At 44.3% G+C, this 26,822-nt stretch overlaps 1 protein-coding gene, 1 long non-coding RNA gene and 1 other non-coding gene across 4 annotated transcripts in view; 1 reads left to right on the top strand and 2 right to left on the bottom strand.

The window, feature by feature from the left end:
- The first annotated feature begins 2,320 nt into the window (after positions 1-2,320).
- Positions 2,321-8,350, top strand: LOC143681555 (uncharacterized). The gene is made up of 2 exons (XR_013174732.1): positions 2,321-2,428; positions 7,650-8,350. It is a non-coding gene; the product is annotated as an uncharacterized LOC143681555 (long non-coding RNA).
- Positions 8,351-8,948: 598 nt separating this feature from the next.
- COL4A2 (collagen type IV alpha 2 chain) overlaps positions 8,949-26,822 on the bottom strand; it is a 225,859-nt gene continuing 207,985 nt past the window's right edge. For both annotated transcript variants that reach the window (XM_077158665.1, XM_077158666.1), the window contains 10 exons: positions 25,843-25,914; positions 24,056-24,181; positions 19,997-20,113; positions 19,244-19,405; positions 19,033-19,131; positions 18,482-18,628; positions 18,209-18,325; positions 16,572-16,763; positions 14,696-14,982; positions 8,949-10,110 (listed from right to left, as the gene is read on the bottom strand). In XM_077158665.1, the coding sequence (XP_077014780.1) occupies positions 9,853-10,110; positions 14,696-14,982; positions 16,572-16,763; positions 18,209-18,325; positions 18,482-18,628; positions 19,033-19,131; positions 19,244-19,405; positions 19,997-20,113; positions 24,056-24,181; positions 25,843-25,914 (1,577 nt within the window). In that variant the 3' untranslated portion in view covers positions 8,949-9,852. The remainder of the gene's footprint in view (positions 10,111-14,695; positions 14,983-16,571; positions 16,764-18,208; positions 18,326-18,481; positions 18,629-19,032; positions 19,132-19,243; positions 19,406-19,996; positions 20,114-24,055; positions 24,182-25,842; positions 25,915-26,822) is intronic.
- On the bottom strand, positions 15,574-15,644 carry TRNAE-UUC (transfer RNA glutamic acid (anticodon UUC)). Its single transcript has one exon. It is a non-coding gene; the product is annotated as a tRNA-Glu (tRNA).

Here is a 26,822-nt window from a genome sequence, read left to right as displayed (position 1 = left end):
CCACTCTTCCCATCCAGAGGACAGGAAGCTGGGGAGCCTCAGTACAGCCGGGGCAGCGTGGGAATCTGACTTCCTGATTTCAAGTGTCCTGTTCCATTTGTCCTATTTTCCCACTAAGGTCAGTTTGGTTGTTTGTACTTCCAAGTGACAGTTACCAGCTGTTCCAAGAGAAGTTGAACAGAAGCCTCATTCTGTCCCGTACTTCCACTGAGAGTAACGGAGGCTGAGCAGGGAGTCTCTTGTACTGATAATTTGGGAGGCCAGGGACTGCCGGCTTCTGGGCAAGGTGAGCAGCATGGGTGGTGCCTGCCTCCTGCCCAGGTTTCTGGCACGGCTCTGAAATCGCCCTTTTAGTCCCCAGGATGTACAGGGGTGTTGCCAGGGGGGACTTTCAGCCCTCCTCATTTTGTCTCACCCTCTGCCGGCCCTTGCTCATATCAGCCTTCGTGTGGCAGTGATGGTGGGCATCCAGTGGCAGGGAGTGGGGGACCCCAAAGCGGAGGCTTTATCGTCTGAATGCAAGAACTCCTTCTCTAGGAACCCTGCAGATAAAACTGGTTTCTCTAAGGGTAGAATGGGGGATAGGTCAGCGCAACACCTGAGAATTGGTTCCCCCCACAGAGAAGCTGGATCCAGTCTGCAGGGATGACAGCAGTTCTATGGCCAGTTTATGCCGTTGTTGTATCTGCATCTCCCAAGCCTACTCCCAGGCTGCCTTTTATTCTTGAACTTTAGTCCATGAAAGGGAAGAAGCACTTCTGTGAATCACCCTTGCATTTCATAAGGCCCTCCTAAGAGTCAGTCTGCGGTTGGAGATGGGGCACCAGGGGCTTAGTGAGGTGTATTTTAAGTTTGCAAGAATAGAGGGCCTTCTCCATGCTCAGTGCTATGTGGCTTTATAGCTTCAGCCTCGTTTCTCTAGCTTGTGTGCATTCCTGTCCTCTAAATAAAAGCTAGTTAAAGAAAAACCAGCATGTGCAATTTAAAATGTCCCTTGGATTCCGGAACTCTTGTACATGGTAGTGACTGTACGATTTTGAGATTTCAAAGATGTTTTATAAAGTGCCTTGGGGGGTGCCTGGCCTATATTTGGTGCTCCGTAAGTGGTGATGATTTTTAGGAAGTCAGCTTAAGTTTTTGGAACGAGTCTAGGTTTGGACTTGAATCCTTGCTAATCAAACTACTTGTGCGATTTTGAGCGAGTTAACCTCTTTATGGGAATCTTCTTATTTACGAAATGGGGCATATCATTCCTGCCTTACAGGGTGGAGGGACGCAGAGAAAAGGTCCTGCGAAAGTGCTTAGCAGAATGTCTGGGACCTAGGGGGTGCCCCCAAAGTGACAGTTCCTTCCCCCATACAATTCTCCCAGCTGAATGATTTTATCAGGGTAGCTCATCTCAGCAGGAAAACGGCCAGAAGGCAATTCTTTTCCCCACTTTTCAGTAATATCCCAGAAAAAAATCAGATTGACATTAACGCAGGTTTCCTTTTCTGAAGCTTTGTTTATTTTCTGAGGCATCGTGAGATGCTTCCACGGGATGAGGGTACTAGGACTTCTCTGTTCTGCCGTGTGTGCGTGTGTGCACGCTTGACTGCAAAATGCTTATTCAAGTGCCTTGAATACGTGTTGGAGGTGACTGTGATCTCCCACAAAGCTGAGGCCACCGAGAGGGCCGTGTCAGCCCTGAAATCCTCGTCGCGGCTTCAGGAGAAGTCACTGGAAAGATTGAAACCATGGTCTGTTCTAAAGTGGCCTCCAGAGGGGGGATTAGCCCGGAGAGGGTCATTCCAGACCAGTGGTCACTGCTTTGGGGGCCGGGGGAACTGCAAGGGCTTCGCTCTGCCGGGGCAGAAATCCGCTGTCTGCACTTAAAGGGGTTATTTCCGCTGTGGCGCGCCCCGGAATGGGGGGGGGGGGGGCGTGCTTAGTACGGGACAGGTGGGCTTGGGGGGGGGCGGCGGGGAGAAACACGCTGGACTCAGCAAAAACAGTTTCGGGGGCAGCAATGAAAACTTACATGAATGTTGGAAGCAAATGCATGTTTCAGATTGATAGTGGGAAAAGAAAATTCCAGACTGTCCTTTATTCTGTTTTCTTGGAGGTTTAGGACACAGTGTCCCAATATCACAGACCATTTCAATTGTTTGTTTTTTTTTCTGACATTTAACTAGACATGTACATTTAGCTTCATAATTAAACAGCTCCTACCAGTTCCTAAAACTTCTATTTTTGGTTTTTTTTTCCGCATTAATATTTACTTAGAGCCCAGAGTTTATTCAGATTTCCTTAATTTTTACCCCCTGTCTTTTTTCTGTTTCAGGATCCCATCTGGCACGTGTCAGTCCATGTAGTGGTCATATCTCCATAGGCTCCTCGTGGCTGTGATCATTTCTCTGACGTTCCTTCTTTTTGATGGCCTTGACAGGTTTGGGTCACACTTGTCAGGTATACTATAGGGTGTCCCTCTGTCGGGATTTGTCTGATGTTTTTCACATGTTTAGCCTGGTAGGAAGATCATCGCAAGGCACCATTTTCATTCATTATATTGAGTATATATATATATATATTTTAACTTTTTTATTGTATAGTATAACATATATACAAGGCAAAGAAAGAAGAAAAGCAATAGTTTTCAAAGCACTCTTCAACAGGTAGTTATGGGACAGATCCCAGAATTCGTCAGATTTTTCTTTCTAGCTGCTCCAGAATATAGGAGCCTAGAGGGCTTAAATATTTTTTTATAATCACAATTGACTTTTTTTCCTTCTTTTTTTGTGAACAATAACGTATATACAAAAAAGGCTATAAATTTCAAAGCACAGCACCACAATTAGTTGTAGAACATATTCAGACTTTGACTTGGGTTAAAGTTTCGCAATTTTAGGTTTTTACTTCTAGCTGCTCTAAAATACTAGAGACTAAAAGAGATACCAATTTAATGACTCAGCATTCATATTCATTTGTTAAGCCTTATCATCCATGTATAATTCCACCATCACCTTTGATCTTTCCATACCTCTCTTTGGGGTTGTTTGGGCTATGGCAGTTCTAAATTTTTCATATTGGAAGAGTCTGTCACTAATATGGGGTAGGGAAAATGGAACTATTTGATGTTGTGGTGAGACTGGGCTAGGTTTCAGTACTTATTTGGACCAGGGACCTATCTGGAGGTTGTAGGTTTCTAGAAAGTTGCTCTAGTGCCTGGACCTTTGTGGAATCTTATATATTGCCCTAGGTGTTCTTTAAGAATGGCTGGAATGGTCCTGGTTGGGTTGGCAGGTTATGATAGGTAGCAAGGTCTACCTGAAGCTTGTGTAAGAGCAACCTCCACAGAGTAGGCTCTCGACTCTATTTCTCTCTGCCACTGATATTTTATTAATTACACTTCTTTTCTCCCTTTTGGTCAGGATGGAATTGTTGATCCCGTGGTGCCAGGTCTGGATTCATCCCTGGGAGTCATCTCCCGTGTCGCCAGGGAGACTTTCACCCCTGGATTTCATGTCCCATGAAGGGCCTGAGAGGGCAATGATTTCATTTACAGAGTTGGGCTTAGAGAGACTGAGGCCACATCTAAGCCACAACAGAGGTCCTCCAGAAGTAACTCTTAGGCATGCCTGTAGGTAGTCTAAGCGTCTACGCTACCTACATAAGCTTCGCAAGAGTAAGCCTCATGGTCGAGGTCATAGCCTATTGATTTGGGTGTCCCTAAAGTTTGACACAGTGTCAGGGGATTCCCTGATGGTAAGGTTTAATAGTTCTATAGTCTTTCTCCCCTCCTTCAGGGGACTTTGTCAGTACTTTTTGATTATCTGCTTAATATACTCTAGGATCTTTCCAGGCCTTACAATAATTTAAACAGGATTTAAGGAACTCTTTCTTATTCTGTGCTTCCCGTGTTTCAGTTGTTCAAATGAGCTATACAAATAGGTTGAATTAGATTATGCACTACAAAAAATTTCAGTTCCAGATCAAATAAACCTTTCTTCCATTGGTCTCAAAGAGTATGTATGGTTCTAAAATATAGACACGGTCTTCCTTACCCCATGTTCTGAATTACTTTAACTCCAACCTGTTTAGCTTCGTTCTTATCTCTAAATATCAGGTTATATATATAAAATAGCCTCTCAAAATCATAATCACCACTCCGGACTTAATGTGTCTGCTCTAAAGGCCTTCTCAGCTCCTGGGTGCTTGTTGAGTAGTCTGCACTCAGTCTTACTTGATTTCCCTTGTATGCAGTAGATTGTTTTTCTCTTGTTGCGTTCAGGATTTTCTGCTTCTCTTCAACATTTGACAGACTGATTAGTGTGTGCTCTGGGGATGGCCTATTGGGATTTATTGTGTTTGGAGTTCATTGGGCTTCTTTGACTTGTATATTTATGTCCTTTATGAGGGTTGGGAACTTTTCCCCCATTATATCCTCAACTACTCTTCCTGGCCCTTTACTCCTCTCTTCTCCTTCTGGGACATCAGTGATTCTTATATTTGTGCACTTTGTTTTACCTATCATCTCCCTGAGTTCCCATTGATTTTGTCCATCTTTTTTGCCATTTGCTGTTTTGAGTCTTCAAAGTCAAGTATCCTGTCCTCTATATAACTTATTCTTTATTCTGTGTCCTCAAATCTGGTATTGTGTACCAAATAAAAATAATAAAAATAAAAATAAAAAAAATGTTTTTTATTTGGTCAACAGAGTCTTTAATCTCTGTGATTTTCACTATGTTTCTATTTATTCTTTCAAATTCCTCTTTGTGCTCTTCTACTGTCTTCTTGATCTCCTTTATGTCATTTGCTATCCCACTTATTAAGTAGAGTTGTATGAACATCTTTGATTAGTTGTTCCAATGTCTGGGTCTCCTCTGGTATTTTAGTTTGGTCATTAGGCAGGGTTATATCTGTCTGAATTGTGATATGCTTAGTGATCTTCTGCTGTCTTTATAGCATGTAAATATCTTGACTGATTTACTTTGGGAGTTGATTTCTTTCAGTAGTCTAAGGCCTTGTGTTTGTGGGATGGTTGTACAGCAGGAAGTAGGGCATGGGGTGGAGCACTCAGTGCAGTGATTTGTTTCAGGGCAGGTAATGGCGCAGGTTGGGGATGTTACACTGATGCTTGTGAACGTGGGCGCCCAGCGTCCAGGGAAGGTGTAGCTGTGTGGGTGCACTGGTCTGGGGGGCGTAACCCTGATGTGCGCTGGTCTAAGACCCAGGGCCCTTTGTGAGTATGCGTAGAGCTGTGGCAGCAGGTTGGTGTTAACGCCTTCATGGATTGGGGGCAGATGTGACCTGGCTGTGCAGGTTGGCACTTTCTTAGAGCTGGGGAGTGAGGCTGAGGGCTGTGCACATGTGCAGTTCTAGGACTGCTGTAACATGCAGTTCTCAGAGCTGAATGATGGGACTGGGGTCTCTGCACATGCGTGGGCTTGGGAGTGCCGTAAACTGATTCACTGAGCTCAGGGTGGGGTGAGGCTGTGTGACACTATGGGCAAGGGTGAGGTGGGGGGGAGGTTAGTGCCCGCAGCCTTTGTGCACTGGTAACAGCCAGCAGGGAACAGGGATTGAGCAGTGGTGCTTGGGAGGGGTGCAGGAGAGGTGGTTTGGGCAGCACCATGTGTATATGTATATCTATAAATATCTCTATATGTAACCTTCTGTGTCTATATTAAACATGAATTTTTTTCTGATGTCTCTAACTCTAATCCATTCCCACATATATTATTCTAGCCTCCTTTCCTTGCTTATCTGTAATTTCCCACACTGACAGTAAGAAACCTGGTTCTGCCATCTGCCATCCATTTATTTAATTGTTCAGTTTCAGTATACATGTCTATCAGTGTCAGAATTGTTCACCCATACCTCTGTGGGAAACAACTTTATCAGAGTACAGTGCCTTTTGCCTTGAGTCTTACAGACTCCAGTAATTTGCCAAGTTATTTAGGACAGCACCCTTTCTACCCATCACTCTTCAGTGGAGCTCCTAAAACTTTTGCTCTTTTTCTTTTTTTAAACAAAAAGTGTGGATGGGCTCTTTCTGTAATGGCAGCCTGGAGGCAAGATTGCCTCCCAGATGTAACCTGAAATCTTATGTGTCCCTTAGGGGAATTGGGAAGCATTATGCTTTAGCCTCTGAGTTTAATTTACTCTTGACAATTGCTTATAGGTATTTTTAATTTGATAACTTTCCTGAGTCCATAAAGCAAGTCTCTTATGGTGCACCTCTCAGGAGGTGAGGATTGCCATTTTCCCATAGTCTCTGCAAACCATTTGCTTAAGTTTGGCAGCCTGCTTCAAAATCCTTCTTGCAGCTCAACTTTACCTTTTTCCTTCATGCTTAGTATGTCATGAAATTATTTTCAATATGGCTCTACCTTATCACCTGCCTGGACTATTTTAAATAGTTCTTCTCTACTTGAACACATTTTAAAATTCCAAAATGGTAGAGAATGTCCAACTCTGTGCTCTTAAGACACCCAAGACAAAACATAAAACTAATGTGAGTGTGTGCATGCAAGGCACTGTTTTAGCATTTCACATACTGGAACTAATTTAATTCTCATACTGCCGCTGTGAGGTACAGGCACTTTGTTTCAGTTTACCCGGAAGCCCAGAGAAGTGAAGAAACCTGTCCAGACCATCTTCATGATTTCCTCTTCTTGAGTAGTTTAAAGGTTGATTGCAGCTTTCCGGGATTTGCTAAGCCTTTTATTGCGTGTCTCTTTAACCACCCAGGATGGCTACTGTGAGTATTTCTGATTTAATTGGAATTCTAGCAGCTTCTCTATGAAGGGGTGCTGGAAGTCACTTTATGAAGTTAGTTAACAGGCAGAAGTGATTTTAATTTCAGGGCATCCACTCTGTGGAAAATGTGGGACACCTTAGTGGGACATTCAAGTATATTTAAATTTCGGGGTGGTTATTCCTGGCACTGATAAACTAGACTAGAAAACTCTGTCTTGCAAAGGCCCATGAAGGACAGAATTTGACTTTTCAAAGTTCACAGTATCTAATGGTTTGATTCAGGGCTAGGACATCTGCTTCAATTATGCTTGAATGAACTCACGGACTCCTTTACATAAACAGATGTTGGGATTATGAAGTATCAGTTTATGTTTGGTTTATATTTTATAGTCTACATTTTTTGTTTTGTTTTGTTTTTAAATGCTTTTATTCTGTTAATTATGACAGCATCCATATAATGTGAAAAATGATCCATGTACATGCAAGCCACATTAAGTTTTAAGCCACAGATAACACATGGTAAACACCTGGCTTTGCCTGCCTCTTCTAAGAATCCTGGGCCCCTGGAGCTGCACAGCCTCTGCAGTTGGGTTCAAGAATCAGCCAGCACTGAGTTCAAATTCTGTTTCCCCATGTGTGATGTGGGAAAAATAAAGAAGCTTCTCAAGCCTGTTAAGTCTACATTTTTAGATCCAATTATGTATTGGAATCTTTTTTTAAAAAAATTTTTATTAATAAAACCAATGAACATACAATATGAACATTTTTTCCGTCACATAATTGTGTATTCATCATCATGATCATTTCTTAGAACATTTGCATCAATTCAGAAAAAGAAATGAAAAGAAACCAGAAAAAAAATTGAATGTATTAGAACCTTGATCCTTTTCTTCTCTTATTTATTTTAGGCTATGGCCAAGCAGCTTTTAATGTTTAATATGGGGCTGCTGATTCTGAAGTGTGAAACACACAATGGGTATCACCAAGACCAGCAGGAATGTACAGGACTCTGACAACCTTATGCTTTGGTAGTGGGGACTGAAAATCTGGAATAAACAGCTGTCTCAACAGGCTTCTCAAGGAGTTGCTGTGCTGGACAACTTTCAAGCCCTGGCCTCAGGTCCTCTTGGCCCACCTTTTTGTTCCAACATAAACACCGCTGTGGCAACCAGCTGTGTGCAGGTGCCGCAGCTGCACCTGGCTTCTCTGCTCCCCCAGCCTGGGACATCGGCAGGCGCCTGCTCAGCCACACTGGTGTTTGGACTGCCCCAGAGTGTGGGGAATTAACAGCTTTAGGGAGACCCTGGCCACGGGGGACAGCAGCTGGGGGATAAATACTTCTCTTTCCCATGCCTCGGTTGGACGATCTGAGGCAACTTCCATGCCCTTCCTCATTGGGTCCCCATCAAGATTGAGCCCCCAGTTACCTACAGTGGTAGCCACTGCAGTGATGCACCCTCCCATTGGCTTCCCTCCTGGTTTACTCTGTCCCGTCCCCTCTCCAGTCCCTTGGAATCACTGCCCCCAATAAGCCCCCTGTACAGAAGGCCTTATCACTAGTCTGCTTTTGGGGAAAATGCAAGTAAAGACAGTTGCTTATCTATTTCAAGTATGAGCCAAACAGAGTATTTCTTTATATAGACAAACTTTTTAGAAAAAATTTAATATGAGATTGATTTTAAAGGGTAAAAATAAATTCTATGAGTTAGATTTCCAAGTTCGATTTCAAGAGAACTTTAAGCCAGAAACACATCCTGGGGACTATTTCTCTGAAACACTAAGATTAGCATTTGAGAAACTGTGTTGGAACTGACTGAATTACTTTGGATGTGCTTTGGTGAAGCAACCATCCTATGGCTTCAAATTGGTGATGGATGTGATGTTTTCTGTAAGCATTAATGAGTTTTAAATACAACCACATTTCCTGAGACATGAATGACAATACAATAGATTTGAAACACACACACACACACACAAAGCTTCAAAAACCTGTACAGAGTAGCTGGGCCCAGGGCTGAGATGTAAGCTAGAGGCAGGTACAAACATAGTGTGAGAAGTGAGTTTTAGCCTCAGAGAAAAGGAACTCCCCTCCCCTCGCCTCCCCATCCAGAGTGAAGCTCACCAGCCCACATGCAGTGCCTTGTATTCCTCTGAACAAATTCTGTGCTCTAAGACCATGAGAAAATTAAAGCAGTCAACAGTCTGCGTTTTAAAAATGTTCAAAATCAAATTTTATTTTGTGCTAGTTACACAAGAATAGAATAGTCAAAAGCACAACTCACTAAAAAAGAATGGAGGGTAAAATCTTCACCATAACTTGGGGCAGTTGAAAAATCACTTCTGATTCTACAAAGTTTACCTTCAAATAGCATTGCTGACAATAGACTGGCTAGAAAGATCTCTGCTTCTATGTGAATTTTGCAAACCCAATGGCCAGAAGCTGATGTGTGAATATCAGTTAATTTTAGAAAATAAAAAGCAGGGTTTGACCATCCTGAAGTGGTTAGGATAATTTCCATCAACAGCAAGTAGACTGAGAACAGTGTCTAGAAGAAAACAGTGTTGTCGTAGGTTGGCTAGAGAATGGGGCAGGGCCCATCTGCAGGAAAGCCTCACCTGGGAATCGGGGGCAATGAGTTCTGGAGCCCCTAAGCTTTAGGTGCTGCCTTGTTCTGTACCACTCCATTCAGTGAGTTAAATAACACGAGCTATCTGCAGCATTTGAAAGTACACTGACTATATGGATACATATTAAATAGTTAGTTGATCTAGTGGTATAATTATCTAGTATGCTTTGACTGGGAGTGCTCAACCTGTTAATTGTTATTTATTTGCAAGAGTCAGGGTGACATAAAAAGGCAGGGCTTCGTTCTGCACTGGACTCGAGTTAGAGTGGCCAGAGCCTATTAGATGAGAAAAGTAGCTATCTGGTAATAAGCGCTGGTGCTGAATTCCTTTGGTAGACTTTGTTTCTTAAAAAAAAAAAAATCGACTTTTGGATCAGCATCTGAGGTAATAAGTTAATAAAAAGCACCAAAATGGATCTCCCCAGTGTGCATGGCAGTTTAGCAGAAAAGCCCCTTTCGGGTCTCCCTGCGGCTCCTGGGAACCTCACAGGTTCTTCATGCACACCTGGCAGCGGCTGATGTGCGTCCGGATGAGGCCGGCCTTGAGCGTGTCGGCCGAGGGGGAGCCCTGGAAGCTCTGCTCGGGGATGGTGGTGAGCCAGAAGCTGTACTTGTTGGCGTAGTAGTGGCAGGTTCCGCGGCCGCCGTTGCATTCGATGAAAGGCGTGGCCCGGAAGTCCTCCAGACAGCTGCCCGGCGACACCAGGGACTGCCCGCCGCCCTCGTCCCCCGCGGCCGTGTGCTGTGCAGAGGGGAGGAGACAGGACAGGGTCATGAGGGCAATCCACTGGGCACCACCCGAGCGTCGCAGGTGATCATCCCCACTTTCTCTGTCTTTTCTGATCAACAAATCACGAACATCTCTGTCAACACTGACCCATGTGCAACGTCCTCTCTAACGCACATTCCTAGGGTTGTTGCTACAAATTACCACACCTTGGGTGGCTTAAAACAACAGACTTTCCAAAATCAGGGTGTCGGCAGGGCCATGCTCCCTGTGCAGGCTCTAGGGAACTATCCCTCCTTGCCTCTTTCTAGCTTCTGGTGGCTGCTGGCAATCCTTAGAGTTCTTTGGACTGGACTTCCAATCTCGGCTCTTTCTTCTCATGGCCTTCCCCCTGGGTGTGTGTGTCTCCTTGTGTCCTTTCCTCTCCTTATACGGACACCAGTCATGGGACTTGGGGCCCATCCTAACTCAGTTTGGCCTCATCATAACTTGATTGCATCTGCAAGGACCCTATTTCCAAATCAGGTCACATTCACAGGTACCAAGGGTCATCAGCACTTCAACGTATCTTCCGGGGGATGCAATTCAAGCTACAACACGCAGTGTTCAGCGATAGGGCTTTGGCTCAGTAAATCATGGTCACATGTAGAAGACAGCTGTGTGAATTGGAGTATGCTGCAGGTGGTGTTTATTGGCATAAATAGATGTTCATGATTTGTGATGAACAACAAAGCTGAATGTAATCTGTAGATATAATGACTACATTTTCATTTTAAAATTTATCTACCCGATTAGGCATTGATAGAAAAACATCTGGAAGAGTAGATGCTAAAATATTAATCGTTTTTTTTTTTAAAGCAAAGATATAATTGCCATTGGGACAGTATCTTAAGTGAAAAACTAAAAAGAAGCATCAAAGTGGATCTCCTGAGCTCTTCCTCTGTGAGTGTTTATGAATAGGTAGTAAAGTATGAATGGTTTAAATTAATTTTCATTAAAAAAGATCCGTATTTGCAGGTCTTCCTACAACAAACATGTTACTTATGTGTCTGGAATTATTTTTCAATCAAAGGGTCGTTAAGCAATTGGCTATTATTGAGACGATGGGAACTGACACGGGGGTGGGCTAGCAGCCTGACGGGATGAAACCCAGAATCAGCAGCTTTCCTTTCCTTTGCCATTTTAAGCCCTACTTTCTTCTGGCTTCGTAAACATTTTAGTTTTTATTAAGATACTTGGTAGGTCCCTTGGATTTAAAACCTTTCATATATAGAAAAGAGGGTCATTTGAGTGTCAAGCGGGTCATCAGAACACATTAATTCAGAACAGGGGTAGCTCAGCTGCAGTTTGCAGGGGGAAAAAGACTATAGACTGTCATATATTTGGGTGGTGATGCCAGTTTAACCTTTAAACAGAACAGCAAAAGAAAAAAAAACACCACAAAAACCAAAACAAAAAACAACCACCTTTTAAGAGTTTTCTGTTCACAGAGCACAGCAACCTTTCCAACCCAAAGCTGCAGCATTCTTTTTATTGTAAACATTCAGTGAAAAGCGGACTGTGTGTTCACAAGGCATCTCAGACCTCACTTTGATCTGAAGTTGCTGAGTGTGTGCTCTGAGCTGCAAAGACCCCCTGAAGTCTCAGGGCTGTGGCAGGAGGAAGTGCGGTGCTGGGGAGAAAGTGACACAGGCCCCAGGGGGTCTGCCCAGCTGGTCGGAGAGGGTGACGGGGAGCACCTTGCCCACCTTGTAAGGGCTCTGAACTCTGCCCCAGCACACACCCACACACACATCACACACACACATACACTCACATCCATACTGACACACATTCACACTCATATCCATATACACTCACACCCACACATTCACACCTTGCATTCTCACTAGTACCCACTCAAACCTCACATGAATACACACACACTCTTACTCATACACACACACCTCTTTTTCCAATGTGCTTTTCCAGGCAACAAGCCTCTGGCTTAGGGACTCACAGCAGCTAATGCATCTTAAAAATCATCTCGACAAGTGGCTGAACCCTGGAAGTGACCTTGAACACTTTCACAGCCTGTGTGAATTTACAGTACCCTGAATCAAAAGGGGAAAACTTAAAATAATGGCTGGCTACCTGGTAAGTCACCACAAGACCAGTTTTGAGAAAGAACCCTGAGGAAGTGAGAACAAATAGCTTTTGCCTGCAAGACAGTGCCTGCTGCCTGTCCGAAGTCCACCTGTCTGTCCAGGGTCCCTGCCTCTCTGGGGAATATAGAATGCACATCCTGTGGGACCAGTCATTCAAAGGAAGGGTGAGCAAGGGCATCCGTGGGCCTCAGCACTGATCCCCCAGCTTCTGAACTCCTGCTTTGGGACAGTGTCCTTTCCTCTTGGGGTATAAAACAGAACCCTCAGTTTGGGCCAGTTTAGGTTTAGCCAGACTTCAAAGGAAGGGACTGACAACCATATCATCCATTGCAATTCTTTGGGCAGAAGATTCTCTGAAGCCGAGCTGTCTTCTCCTTTCCACAGTCAACTTGTCTATGCTATGATGCCAGCAGCCCCTGGTCTCTGACATGTGCGCCCTAACCCTACAGAACAGATTGGAGGGCACTCAATGCAGGCAGGACACACCGCAGTCTTTGGGTTTAGGTCTTTATCTCCTAAACGCAGAAAGGGGCCTAGTGAGAGATTAAACAGTTAAACAGATTAGCTTACTTACACCACTAGGGAATCTGTCTGTAGTTCCTAGAAGTCAAAGTATATCAAACCCATCTGCTCTGAACCCCTTGTTGTATTATTTAGGCTCTGGGACTCTTGTCATCATCTTATCACCCAGGCCTTTTGTGGAATGTCAAATTCCAGGCTTACTGGATTATTAGGCATTTAAGTAGCAGATAATATGTGCAAATCCTATTAGCCTGCTCTAATGACATTAATTTGAAATGTAATTGCTAACGAAAGAAGGGGCTTCTCTGACCTTTTTTGGGATACGGTGTAATCAGATTTCATATGGGAGAAGGCTCATTTATTTTTGAATTTAACAATGAGAGTTAAAAAAATAAAAGGTACCAAAGCTTCCTTCTTCCATCATGTAGGGACATGAAGGTTGTGAAACCAAATGAAGGTTGCTCTGTAGAATCTCTCAAAGTCATTTTATATAATCATCTTCGTGAAAAGTAGAAACTGTGCCTATTTTTGCACAGAATTTAGTATCCTGTAGCTTCAATTATTGTAGCAATATCTTTTAAAAATATGAAAATATCAATATTCATTTATTTTTTTCCTTAGTATAGTTTCATCCATTCCCACAATCCAGTTTTTTTCCTATTATTTGGATAAGATTATCCATCATTATGTAATTTATATATTATTTGTGTAACATGAAATATTTAGCACATTGGGAATCTAATCAGTATCACTAAATTAGGACAGTTATAATAAATAGAAATGGAATGGAAGACCCATTGTCCCTCCATTGGGCTCTCCTTTCTCCCCACAATGTTATATTAACTGAGAGAACTGCAGTGGATGATATGGTTGTCAGTCCCTTCCTTTGAAGTCTGGCTAAACCTAAACTGGCCCAAACTGAGGGTCTGTTTTATACCCCAAGGCTATCTGAAACAGATGTTCCAGGGCTTTCCTCAGCAGATATTATCAGTTTAAATCAACAGCTAATAGATATTTCTTGAGAACCTTCTAGGTTACAAATAGATTCTATATAAAAGTTTGTTCTAGATAAAATTCTTCCCTATATTTAGTCTTATAGTGTGGTAGTTAGATTCAGGTGTCAACTTGGCCAGGTGAAGGCACCCAGTTCTGTTGCTGTGGACATGAGCCAATGGTATGTGAACCTTATCTGTTGCTGATTACATCTGCAGTCGGCTAGGAGGCGTGCCTGCTGCAATGAATGACGTTTGATTTAATTGGCTGGTGCTTAAATGAGAGAGCACAATGCAGCACAGCCCAAGCAGCTCAGCATACCTCATCTCAGCACTCAGCAGCTCAGCCTAGGCCTTTGGAGGTACAGAAAGGAATCACCCCAGGGAAAGCTGTTGGAACCCAGAGGCCTGGAGAGAAGGCCAGCAGAGACCATCCTCTGCCTTCCCACGAAAGAAAGAACCTTAGTGGAAAGTTAGCTGCCTTTCCTCTGAAGAACTATATGTTAACTAAATAAATCCCCTTTTATTGAAAGCCTATCCATCTCTGGTGTGTTGCATTCCGGCAGCTAATAAACTGGAACATACAGTAAACCAAGAATAGCTTTACCTTTGGTGGCGCTGTGCTTGGTAAAAGGGACAACAGACTAACTTTATCCCAGTTACAGTCCACAAAAAGGCTTTCCAGAAAGTTAATAGCCCCCTCAGATGGAGACAGTCCTGTGACTAGGCACATGGACCAGTTACATAGTCCGGCTCTCCCTCCTCTTCCTGTCCAGGTGCCTTGTGCAGTGCACAACTTGAACCACCATCTGTGGCTGCCCTGACTTCTTACCAAGGCAGCTGTTTCTTCTGTTTACCAAGGGAGGGTGTGGTTGGGGAGAGGAACTAGATCTCAGTCTGGTTCCACATTCTAAAGGAGGGAAGGAAAGTACCACATACCATGAGGAAGGAATATCCGATCCACAAACTCCGCCACCCAGCTGGGCAGTGGGGGATGGAGACATCTTGGCTGTGGACTGCTATGGCGACAGCCGGGGCCTCGCAAACAGAGCAGCGGCTGATGTAGGGCTTGATGTCCTCTTCTGCCACAGGCATCATGGGGAGGGGGGCAGTGGTAGAGAGCCAGTAGGATTTGTCATTCCGGCTGGCATAGTAGCAGACGTCACCAGGGTTACAGTACAGGAAGGGCATCGTGCTGAACCGAGCCAGGCAGGAGCCTGCCAGTCCTGCCAGGAGAAGGGTGTGTCAAGGGCACAGCTAAGTGTGGATGGGCAGATGCTCCCGCCAGCCCCGTTCCAGCCTGGCTGGGACCACATCCCCTACCTGCCCCACCTGCCAGCCCTGCCCTGGGGAGACCAAGCCAAACCTTTTCTTGTTTTGTTTTGTTTTTTCACCGACTACACTGGCATTTTAGCTTCTGCTCTTCTAGAATTTTCTACCATCTACCTCTGGACCAAGTCAGGTCGGCAGGGAGCTGTGTCTTTATGGATTGGCACACGGGGTGAGGCCTACGTTAGGGCGGCCTTATGAGGTGTTCATTGCATCCTACAGTGCCCTCCCAGAAGAAATTCTGGCCAGACCTAGGCCCCAAAGAGCTCCATTCTTTCTGATTTTTACCTTAGGGCCACAGTGAATTATGTAGCTAAGTACGTTTCCCTTTCCACACTGATGCTTAAAAGCTTAGAGACAAATGGGGTGGTCTACCTTTCATAAATATGGGAAGTCCCCTGGCATGTCTTCTTAGTCTCATTCCCAGCTCATTTTATGTCCTTATCCTTGTTTGCTTTTGCCTCACTTTATATATATATATTTTTGGGTGCATGGTTCAGGAATTGAACCTGGGTCTCCCGCATGAAAGGCGGGCATTCTACCACTGAACCACCCATGCACCTCTCTCTCTCTCTCTCTCTAATTTTTTTGGGGGGGTGTGGTGGCAGGCATGGGTAGGCTCCAAGAATTGAACCCAGGTCTGGCATGGTAGGCAAGAATTCTGCCACTGAGCCACCGTTGCACCACCCTGCTCTTGCCTCACTTTAAAAAAACACCATTTTATGGAAGCACAGCATAGATATGGGAATGTACACACACCATAAGGGTTCACTTGACAAATGTTTGCAGACTGAGTACACACTGGTGTAACCCACACCAAGATCAAGTAAGGGGACACGACTGGCAGTCCAGAAAGCCCCCTGGTGCCTGTTTCAAGACTCCTACAACAGCCCTGAATAGCAACCACTGCCCTGACATCTACCACCATAGATCAGGGAGTTTCCCTCACTTTTGATTTATGCTCGATACATTTGCTATATTCTTTTAAGTCACTTTAATTACTTTTGGCAACGCGGCTTCCTTGAATAAATACATATATAAATATCCATCTCTACATTTTCTTGGAAGGTGGGCTTCCACGCAGGAAGGACTGATACTCATCCCAGCCCCTCATGGCCTCCAGCCTGACTGTGGCCTGTTTACAAAACTCTGGGCAAAAAGCAAAAGGAAAGCAGAACAATTGGTAGCCTCCAGGCTGAGAGGGCACGGCGGAGGCCTAGCGCCACATCTGAGCCTACAGGGGTGATACCAAATTAAAAGGCAAGTCCCTGGATTACTGTTCTGTGATTTAAGAGGTTTGTGAAGACCTCTGCTTCAAAGGCCATTTTAATCTCCTCTGAAACCCCCAGGAATGTGGATTTGCCCAGTGCCATCAATCAGCGGCAACTCCAGTCTAAAAGGAGTTAATGAACCTCGCCATGGCCTTTTGATCTTGGCGCCAGAGAAGTGAGCAGGGTGCGTGGGGCACTCGGCTGGCAGTACCTACCTAGGTCTTGGTTGTGGGCCTTCTCCTGGCCTTCGAAGTATAGCAGGCTGTAGCCAGTCCACAGCTTGTTCATGCCCACGGGACACATGGGCTCCTGGTCCGTCTGGCTGTGCTTCACCAGGAGATAGCCGATGCTGACGCTGCGGCCAGGCATGCCCGGCAGGCCCGGGCTCCCCGGACGGCCAGGCTCACCTGCGGCCCAAGAGAAAGCAGCCCCCCTTTTAGCCGCCCTGTGAAAACCTCAGGACCACTGTGGGGCTGGCAGAATGGTTTGTGACATTGCATAGGTTCATTTAGAGCGGGCTGCTCTTCTTTTTCCCCAGGGTATGGGCCTCAGTGGCTCTGCTCTTTATAGTCAAAGGACCTCAAGGGAAGGAGTGACCTAAATTTAGTAATCAGTCAACATGGAGTAATGATAATGATGGTACTAAACAAGTAAGATGGATCTGTTCAAATAAAGGACTCAATCTGCTGTACAAATGTTCCCTCCAGAATGGGCCCAACGCTGAGAGAGAACTAGAACACTGGGGTTGAAAGGGTCCGCAGTCACTGACAGCCCTGCCCCCAGCCAATGAATGAGTCTCTTCTACCCTCAACGACAGGCCTCCCTTTGCTGGACACTTCCAAGGAGGTGGCTCCTTACATTTCAAGCTTATTTCACACTTGGGCCACGTTAGGGGTTAGAATGTGCTTTCCCATCTGAGCTGAATTCTGCCTTCTGACCTCCACCCAGTGGTCTCAATTCTGCACGTGGAGTACAACAGAATGTCGACTCTCCAATGTGGCAGCCCTTCACGTATCTGAAATCAGTGACCCTGATTGCCACTCTCTTTCCATTGGCTCCTCCTCTTTCCAAGGGGCATGTCTTTCCATATTTCATCGCTATCTCTTTGACATTAGCCCTCTACCCTTCACCACCTTGGCCTCCTACCTTTGGAGAGTCTCCTATTAGTCAGGGTTTGTCTTAAGATATGAATCTCCCACATTACCCATAATCTTCTGGCCATTGTCCAGCCTGCATGGAGGATGGTATACTGCTCTTTCCTTTGATCTGGACAGTAATAACGCAACCTGCATTGGGCTTTTATCATTGCTGCTCATACAAGTGGCCCAAAATGAGTTTAGGACAACTAAAATAAATTTCAACCAATTTTTTTTTTCTTTGCATGTACTGTTATCTCTGGCCTGTCTCATCTTACACACAAACAAATGATTTCAAGAAATAAATAATGCAGAACTTTACAAGGACTCCAGTTAATTTAATTTGTTCCTTTCAGCTCATTGTCTTAGGCTTTCAAGATCTTTAAGATTTTGGCTCTTAAAGTATATTGATTACTGCTTGCAACTCTGAAGCACCTGTACATTTCTTAGAGAGAGGAAGGAAACTAGCATGTCGGGACTCTTTGTGCCAGGTGTTCTGACAGGCACAGAATATATTCTGGAACATATCCAGGAATGACAGCTTCACAGCCTTAGTAGACAGGCCAGGATTGAAGAGCAGAAGAGGCTGAGAACTTCTATTTCCTCTCTGCACTAATTTGTTCACTACTTAAATACGACAGTCTATTCATCAGGCCAACAGTGGAACATGGAAACAACTCTGTGCCCTTTTCCTCCTTTTATCATTCATCACTTACCTTCTTGGCCAATGGGTCCCTGATGACCGATGGGCCCTTGGTCTCCCCGGAACCCTGGAATAGCAGACACACCACCTCTTCCCTGCGGCCCTGCCTTTCCTGGCTCCCCACGGAAACCTGCACAGCCACCAAAAGAAGAATGAGTGCAACTAGGAACAAGTGACAGTGCTTGGCAAAACTAGTGCTTAACAGATACTTTCCAGGAAGAAAACTGAAATGAAAACATAACAAACAGGAGGGGCTTTCAATGAGGGTCCAGCTCAGCACTCCTACCTGGTTCTCCTGGGGGGCCCTGGGGGCCCATCTCTCCGGGTGCACCGGGAAGACCTCTCCTTCCATGGGGACCCAGTGTTCCTGGTTCGGGGACAATCTTCTGGGGGATTCCTGCAATCCCTGGGGAGCCTAAAGAACCAGGGGCACCTGGAAAGGAGAACAATAAACACGGGAGAACTGCTGTGATTTCTTATTCTGAACTCAATTCTGTTTTTTAACCATTGAAACAGATCTTGGAGCTTCCTAGAAAAATCTTATTTTCTAGAGAAATGAGATTGATATGAACTCATCTAAGAGGTAACTCTGTGACTTCTATTTAAAAAATTAGTTTTTTCATTCACCAAATCCCTTTGAGTCCAACAGCAGGCTCAATCTTGTTTTTTTTTTTTTCTTAGTTATTCAGATTTTGTGGCCCCATGATAAAGAGCATTGTGATTCTCTGAACTTTAGAGATGCCCCTAAGCCAGAAAAGCCAAGGGAGAGATTCTGGCCAGTCCACTTATAGAAACAGCTGTCCTGAGATGAGCCCCGCTGCAAGTGTGTGGGCTTACCAGGGAGTCCTCTGTCTCCTTTGGGTCCCTTGGGGCCTCTGTCTCCCACACTCCCTGTTGCACCGGTGTTTCCCATGAGTCCTTGTTCACCTCTGGGTCCTTCAATACAAACAGGTCATTAAGAGTAGCATCGCCAGAGACAGACAGTTGCTCACACCTGATCAATGCTGTTTGCCTCCTTTAAACAGTCCTTCAGCGTGGGCACTGTTACCTTTCTCTCCAGGGATCCCAAACACTCCAGGTCTGCCTTGGGGTCCAGGATCTCCTACCCATCCTTTGGTCCCTGGGTTTCCAGGAGCACCTGGATTTCCTTCATCTCCTTGGCTTCCAGGAAGAGCAGCAGGTCCAGGTGGCCCCTGTGGGCCTTGGTAACCTGTCAATGTTAGTCACAAGGAAGAAGAATTTAAACAGGACCCTAAGGAAGGCACAAGCTCCAGTGATGAGGGAGCTGCTGCTGGATTTCTATACAGAAGGCACCTAGCCAACCAGATGCCAAGGTCATCCATTCAGCAACTTTTCGACACCTCGTGGCTTTATCTTTAAACCATAGCTTTTCAATACTCAGCTCATATGCAGTTAGAAAATGCAAATTAAATTTCCTATTAGTCTGAGTACAATATAATGAGAAAGAAGAAACAGCTGCATATTGTAAATTTCCCAGTCTGCTACAGGTCTGAATATCTGATCCTACAACAAGCCATCAAAATGGCTTGTAAGTTGATTTCCTAGAGACTGTGACAATAAAGTGAATGAGTGGCATGCATGTAATGGACATAAGTGTGGTCTGGACAAGTGATAATGGTTGCTGTTCTTTTGGTAGGAGATTGGACATGGTGTGAAAATGAAAGCATGCTCTGTCTCTAAAGTAAATGGGTTATTTACTTTAGAGTAATAATTTACTTTAGAGAAGCACCAGCTTCTGCCCCCAGAGATTTCAATGCACAAATGCATAAATCCTGTTTACCTTTCAGACCGAATATCCCTGGTGCTCCCTTTTCACCAGGTAACCCGGAGATATTGGAAGGAGGAGTGACGCCTGGAAATCCCTGCAGCCCTGGACTCCCAACAGGACCTCGTTCACCTTTGGATGAAAACAAAAGAAATTATCTTTCATATCAACATCAAACTTTTTTAATCTACTGTTTTCCTTTTATGCCATCACCTGTCAAGCTGCATTGCCACTAAGGGCGAGACAGTGACTAGAAGATGTTCTGGGGCTAAGGAACATCTCAGGGTTGCTCCTTGAGGGAACCAGTAGGGGGAGGAGGCAGGGGCCATCTGAGCCATCATCAGGAGGACTGAGCTCCCCACTCCCACTCCTCATTCCATCTGCCAGGAGGACACTGGCCACAACCAGTTCCAAGGATCCTTCTCGATCTGGGATCTTAACCTCATGTATACTCTCCTCGGCTCAGGTAACTGCTTGCCCGTGCCTTGGCAAAAGACTCAGCAACAGGCTTAGCAAAGCAAGTCAAGTTCAAACTCACTGATATTACTATTTGTGGATAGCTCTGTTCACACATGTGTTGGGATGGAAGGCTGTAGTATTTGTCAAATGAAGTTTATGGGTTGCATTGATATTTTTTAATCCTCTCTGTGGCCTTCCTTCAGCATCTTGGATCCCAGCTAAATAAATGGTTGACTCAAAGGCTGGAGAACTTTGGCATTAAAAGAGGATAAACCAGGGTGCATGGGTGGTTCAGTGGTTAGAATGTCCGCCTTTCATGCGGGAGACCTGGGTTTGATTCCCAGACCACATAACCCCTCCCCTCCCCCCAAAAGAGAAAATAAACCCTTGAGGGAAAATCACCTAAATAAGGACATCTGTGAAGATTGTGCCCCTACTCTGCCATCAGTTGACAATATCTGCTGAGTGATCACTATGGGCCAGGTGGGTGCGGGTGCTACAGATGCAAAGGTGAAAGAAACAGCCACTGGCCTTCCCTAATGGAGCAGAACATCCAAAGGGGAAGACATAGAGTTGCCCTCCTAAGGTTTAGGTTTAAGGTTTAGAAAATAAGGATTATACTAAAATGCTGCAAAAAATAAAAAAATAAAAGTACCCAAAGAGGGCATCATCTCAATGCTAGAGAAAAGAGTGAGTTGGAGCAATACCTTGCAAATATTTGAAAATGAGGAAGGGTAACACAGTGGTTTCTTGTATTTCCCTCCCTGTGGTTTTCTGACTCATTTATACCCATCGACATTACACTCTTAGAAAACGCATGGGAGATTCTGGTATCTGTCACAGGGGAAATGGTTCTGTTTGTGCATGTTTTTGAATGGAACAAAAAAAACAAATTCCAAGAGAAACATTCTGAAAGCTATCTGTTCAGCTGCACTAATTACTAGAATAAGCAAGCAAATTTATTAGATCTGAGGGGATAAACGAGCAGCCATCTGTAGTTTGATATCAAATGACACCAATCAAGCTTCTTCTAACTATTGTAACAAACTGACTTAAGCAGATAGTGGGTATCAGTGAATAAAGGCAAAAACTTCTGAGTTAGATGAACCAACTAAATCCCTTGACTGGCCAAATTCTCACAGAAACATAACTAACAAGAGTGGTCAGGACGTTCTTAACGAGAACATTTAGCAAACATGAGTCACTTTGTTGGATTCAGGATCAAAAAACTGTTTTCTCAGCAACCCCATGGATCTCCATAGCTGTTGAAATAAAAAGATCCTGACTAATGGAGAACAGCCATTTTGCATAACTATTGCCAACCATGAACTGATACCTGAATGTCAGCTCTAGAAATAGTTGAGGTTGCAAATTCTAGCTTAAATATCTGAGATGAAGTTCATTCAAGGGAAGACACTAGACTGGAATTATTTCCATATTCTCAAAGAAGAGTCTTGATTGACCATCTGTGAATGTCATTACGGATAATCACCATTCCCTCATCACCGTCCTGAGATTGCGGCCATATAAGCCGAGGCCTCCTCTGCCCTGGCCTCCAGGAACTGCCCTGAAGTCACCAGCTCCCAGCTCTAGCATTGGGCTATTGTGACTTTCATGGAGGAATGAGGGGGTAAGGAGACAATGGCTCAAAAAAAGAGGCAGTATTCCTTAGCATTATTTGTGAACAGAAGATATGTTCCAGACCTCTTAGATGGAATGCAGGGAATATACAGTGAGTTTAAAGAGAGTTTTGATTATCTGATATAGGTTTTCATTAAAGGTAAGTCAGGGCTGATCTGGAGTACATGTACATTTTTCAAGTTAATGTAAAAAATGTTATCCTACATTTCACAGTATTCATCATAAATATTTATTGAGCACTGACTATATGTCAGGCATTTTATGAATGCATAAGCATAGGGGAATAAAATCTCTGCCCTTGTGAAAATTGTAATCTGTCCCTTGTCAATTTCAGAGCCTGAACAGCATGTAGTATGAATCAAATGTTAAAAGCTCATCACAATACAAATAATAATAGCTCATTTATTATTATTATTATAAGCATTTTCTGTGGGCCTAGGACTGTGCCCATACTATCTCACTGATGTCTCATTTGATTCTGTCCTTGCTGGGCTGGGTTAGTGTCTGAGGTACTGGCTCATGTCCCTGGACTCCATGTCCTTGGAGCCAGTCTTTCCCATGGCTGAGTAGCCAGACCCCTTTCAAACAGCAGGTGAATTTGCAATCAGGATCCTCTTTGGAAAAAAAAAAAAAAAGCTATGCTTTGAGTTTTTTTTCCTTTTTTTAAGCTATGTATAAGAACTTTTCAAATATTATCTCATTTAATCCTCCCAATGCCCAACAGTCTGTTTTTTATCTTCATCTTTTAGACAAAATACAGAAAGGTTTAATAACTTAGCCAAGGTCACAGAGACCTTAATCATAAGCAATTTGACTACAAAGTCACGAGCATGGCCAACTCTGCTGCTATGCTCTTGGGAAGCCTGTGCTAGTAGTCTGCTCCTAAGTTCTCATCCCCTGATGATGGCTCTCTGAGACCATGCTTTCTCCCAGGATCCAGCAAAGCTCCTCCTAACCTTCCTCCTACTCTAGGATCCACATCAGGGGGGTTGGATACCAGCGGATTGTGGAGTTTCACAGCTATTAGAAAGTAGAGAGGGAGATGGCAGGACCTGGAGTGTCCAGATGTCTGTGAGCCTTGAGACACCACCCTGTCCCCAAAAGGAGATCACGGCCACTGGCCTCGGGTACTGACTTCTCCTAAGGGTTCTTTGGTTGTAGCATGGAGGGAACACTGATATGGAAGCCTGGTGACAGATACCAGCCTAAAGCCCAATGTGTGATGGGGCCACTCAGTCCAAGAGTGCTGCCTAGTACCAACACCTGGATCACAGAAATGCCCCCTGGCTCAAGGCTGCCACTGGTGGGCCAAATGCTGGGATGAGCTGGGGCACTGAGGGGGAGGGAGCTCAAGTGATTGCCAGAAAAAAAAGATTGCGGTTAGTAAGCTCCTACTCAATGCAACTCAGTACTTTTAATAAAGGCCTGTTCTTAGATATTGGTTTTTATTTTTATCTAGGAAACTGATTTAGGCTCAAGCCAACTTTAATTGGTATATGGAGCAGGCTGGGAGGTGGGAAGATAACTTTCTTTCTCAGCATCCATGACCATCTTTCCCTAGTTAGTTCTTATAAAGGATCAGTCAAGCTTGGCTTAGCTCGGAGGTTATAATGCATTTATTTATTTGTTTACTCAATACTCAGAGTGTTTATTATGGGCAAGACACTGTGCTAGACACCTTAGGGATACAAAAGGAAGACATGAACTTTTCTGCCTATCAATACCAGCTCATGTAGTGCAAGAGATGGGTGGTCAACAACTAATATTGACGGAATAAAATACATTTTCTAATAGGGTATGATTGAGGAAAGAGTGTCCAAGAGATTCTGCAAAAAAAAGTTCTCTTCTGAGAAACCAGCACTTGTCTATACTTCTTTCCAGTTTCTTATCTCTCAAACTCATACAGACACTCTGGCAAGCAGGTTCTGGTTATATATAAATAGTAATATTTACTTTGAAGGTGTCTGGCCTCACCTGGATTTCCTTGCTCTCCCTTTTGTCCTGGGGCTCCTGCAGGTCCTGGAAAGGTGTTGGGCTCTCCTGGGTCACCCCTGTCCCCAGATGTACCTGGGAAACCTGGGTCCCCACTGATGTCTGCACCTGTGGTAGAGTTAAAATAGCAGCAACGTCAACAGTTTTCTATCATGTACTGTGGATTTTCCTAAGTCAAAAAACTAAAGCTCTTCGATGTGACTCTAAAGTATAAAAACAGAAGGCAATAATGGTGATTTCAGCTTGAAATGTGGCCTCAGTGTCACAGAATCTGAAGTTTGGAAGGGATCATAGAGATCAGAGTTGAACCCGTTCGCCTTGCAGGTAAGAAAATGGAGGCCTTTCCGAAGGTCCTAATTCACAGAAGCAGGTGATAGTGGGGCTGATACTGGGTCCCAGACCTCTTCGCTCCATTGGGTGTTCTTGACACTGTGCCATAGTTAGGTTTTTTTTTTTATGCTTGGGCAGGCACCAGGAATCGAACCCGGCTTTCCGGCATGGCAGGTGAGAATTCTGCCACTGAGCCACCATCGATTGATTGCACCACCCACCATAGATAGGTTTTAAAAGATCAATACTATTTAAAATTTCCCAGCTCACATATCTGGTGCTCAAAGCAAAACAGTGGCAGCAGCAACAGAACTTGACAATTTCCCTCCAGTTGCCCTTTTAAACTGGAACTGAAATATTAATTGAAACGGGTGTGTGAATTCATATGTGATATCCACACATACAAATGTACCTGTGTATGTATGAATTTTTGGTTCCACAAAATATTTACAAAGACAGTATTCTAATAGCAGTTATAGGATTATGGGTGATTTTTCTTTTTGAAAATGTATTCTCTATATTTTTCCCAAGGAACATGAATAACATAAATTAAAAACAGCAAAGTTGTACTTCTTTAAAAAGACACACTCAATAATAAAATGACTCCCTTGTTGCTCTATGCCCTACACATCTTATTTCATTAGTACAATTAGTAAATTAAAAAATGAAATGTAAAGGCAGGGCATTAAAATTTAAGATTAAAGAGACTAAATTTAAAATAAAGAAGTTTCAAAGGAACTACTGAGCCTTTCCATATACTATGCCATGACAGCTTCCTGGGGAGGCCAGGGGTAAAGGGGAGTGATTCCTGCAGGAATCTGTGATGTTCCTTTAGGAATATATCAACAACTGGAAGGTATTGTGATATTCCAGAAGAGGCTAATGATGCAAATCTTATTCTATCATTGGCTTTGGGAAAAATGGGGTTTTGTACTCTCTGCAAACAAACAAACAAACAAACAAAACTATAACAGTTTATAAAAGCAGCTAAATGCTCTTGGTGGAGTCAGTTTTTGTTTTTCCCCCATGGAACAAAAACCCCTGGTAAGTCATTATTATTTCAAATACTAGAGCCCTGAAAGCCAGCTGTCTTCTAATGTCAGTGAAATAAAAAATTGCAAATACAGCTTTGGCTGAAATGACTGAATAGCTGAGGGATGCAAATGCATCCCAAACACCCCCAAGATGCTGCTGAAGGAGCAAAAGATTTATTTTTCTTTCTGTAAGCCTGATCCATCCATTCAAGGATGCTTAAAGATCACATCTCCAGATGTCTGCAGAATAAAAGGAGACCATGAGTTCACACAGCCACTTTATGAATCCCATCTTGCTTTCTGAGATGGTTCCCCACGACAGTCTAAAATGGCAAACCCAATGCAGACGATAGCACCGCTGGGTATAATCGCAGAGCTGGGATGGCTGGGCAGGCTGGGCAGTACCTGGGGGTCCTGGGAAGCCTTTGGTGCCTGGCAAGCCGTGTAATCCACTGATTCCTCGAATGCCCGGGAAACCTGTGAGAATTTCACATCATTCAATGAATAGGAGAGCAAAGAGGGCTTCTGGTTGGCAGAAACCCATAAAATAATTCAGCATCATTTTCATCTGCTATGAAACTGGGCATCCATTCATAAAATTTATCCAACCCCCCCTGCAAATATGGCTATATATTCTATATACTCAGTTAAGCGATATACTCGGGCATGTAGGTTAATCATGTCTATGTTGCTTGAGAAAATCATTAATGTTTTTCATAGAATATCTTTTATAGGCTCATGAGAGCCCCAAGGGAACTGGAAGAGACCTGTTCCATCCTTCTTCCTGATGTCTGAGCTGCTGATACATGTTCGGCTTGTAAAAACGGGGCTCGGAACTACAGACATAACCTGAACTTATTTCCATTCCCTCTGGATATTCAGAGGATAAATATTTTGGGAAACAGGTGACAATCCTCTCTATGATGTGGGTAGAGAGAGTGGCTTAGGGCTGGGAGCGTGGAGGTGAACCTGCCCGTCTGCAGTCCTGTGCCGGGAGAGAAGCCCGTGCACGGCGCGTCTGTGCGAGGCCGGGCACCGTGAAACCTCTCGATCCCGCAGAGTGGCTGGGCCGCGCCTCCGCGTTATGTCGGAAGCCAGAGACACCCAGTGACACCCGAGGCCCAACAATGAGGATGTCCACATCGGCCCTGCGATGACCGGAGAGTGGACCGCAGTGCCTCTTCGAGAGGGCTTCCTCCATCTTTTCTGGAAGTAAAGCCCTTCTTCATAGATGAATGTGTCTTTCTTTCAACCGACTCGGACAACTGAAAACCCTGTCCTCAGTGTGGTGTTTGTGTCCACAGCAAACCCTAGGCAAAGCGGGCCTTCCATCTCATCCACACTTCATGGAGAACGGCTCTAAGGGAGGCTGACCTGGCTCTGGG

This window comes from Tamandua tetradactyla, chromosome 4, assembly GCF_023851605.1.
Source record: "Tamandua tetradactyla isolate mTamTet1 chromosome 4, mTamTet1.pri, whole genome shotgun sequence".
Lineage (NCBI taxonomy): Eukaryota > Metazoa > Chordata > Mammalia > Pilosa > Myrmecophagidae > Tamandua > Tamandua tetradactyla.
The sequence above is the reverse complement of the archived record's forward strand: the minus strand, read 5'-3'. Positions and strand labels throughout refer to the sequence as shown.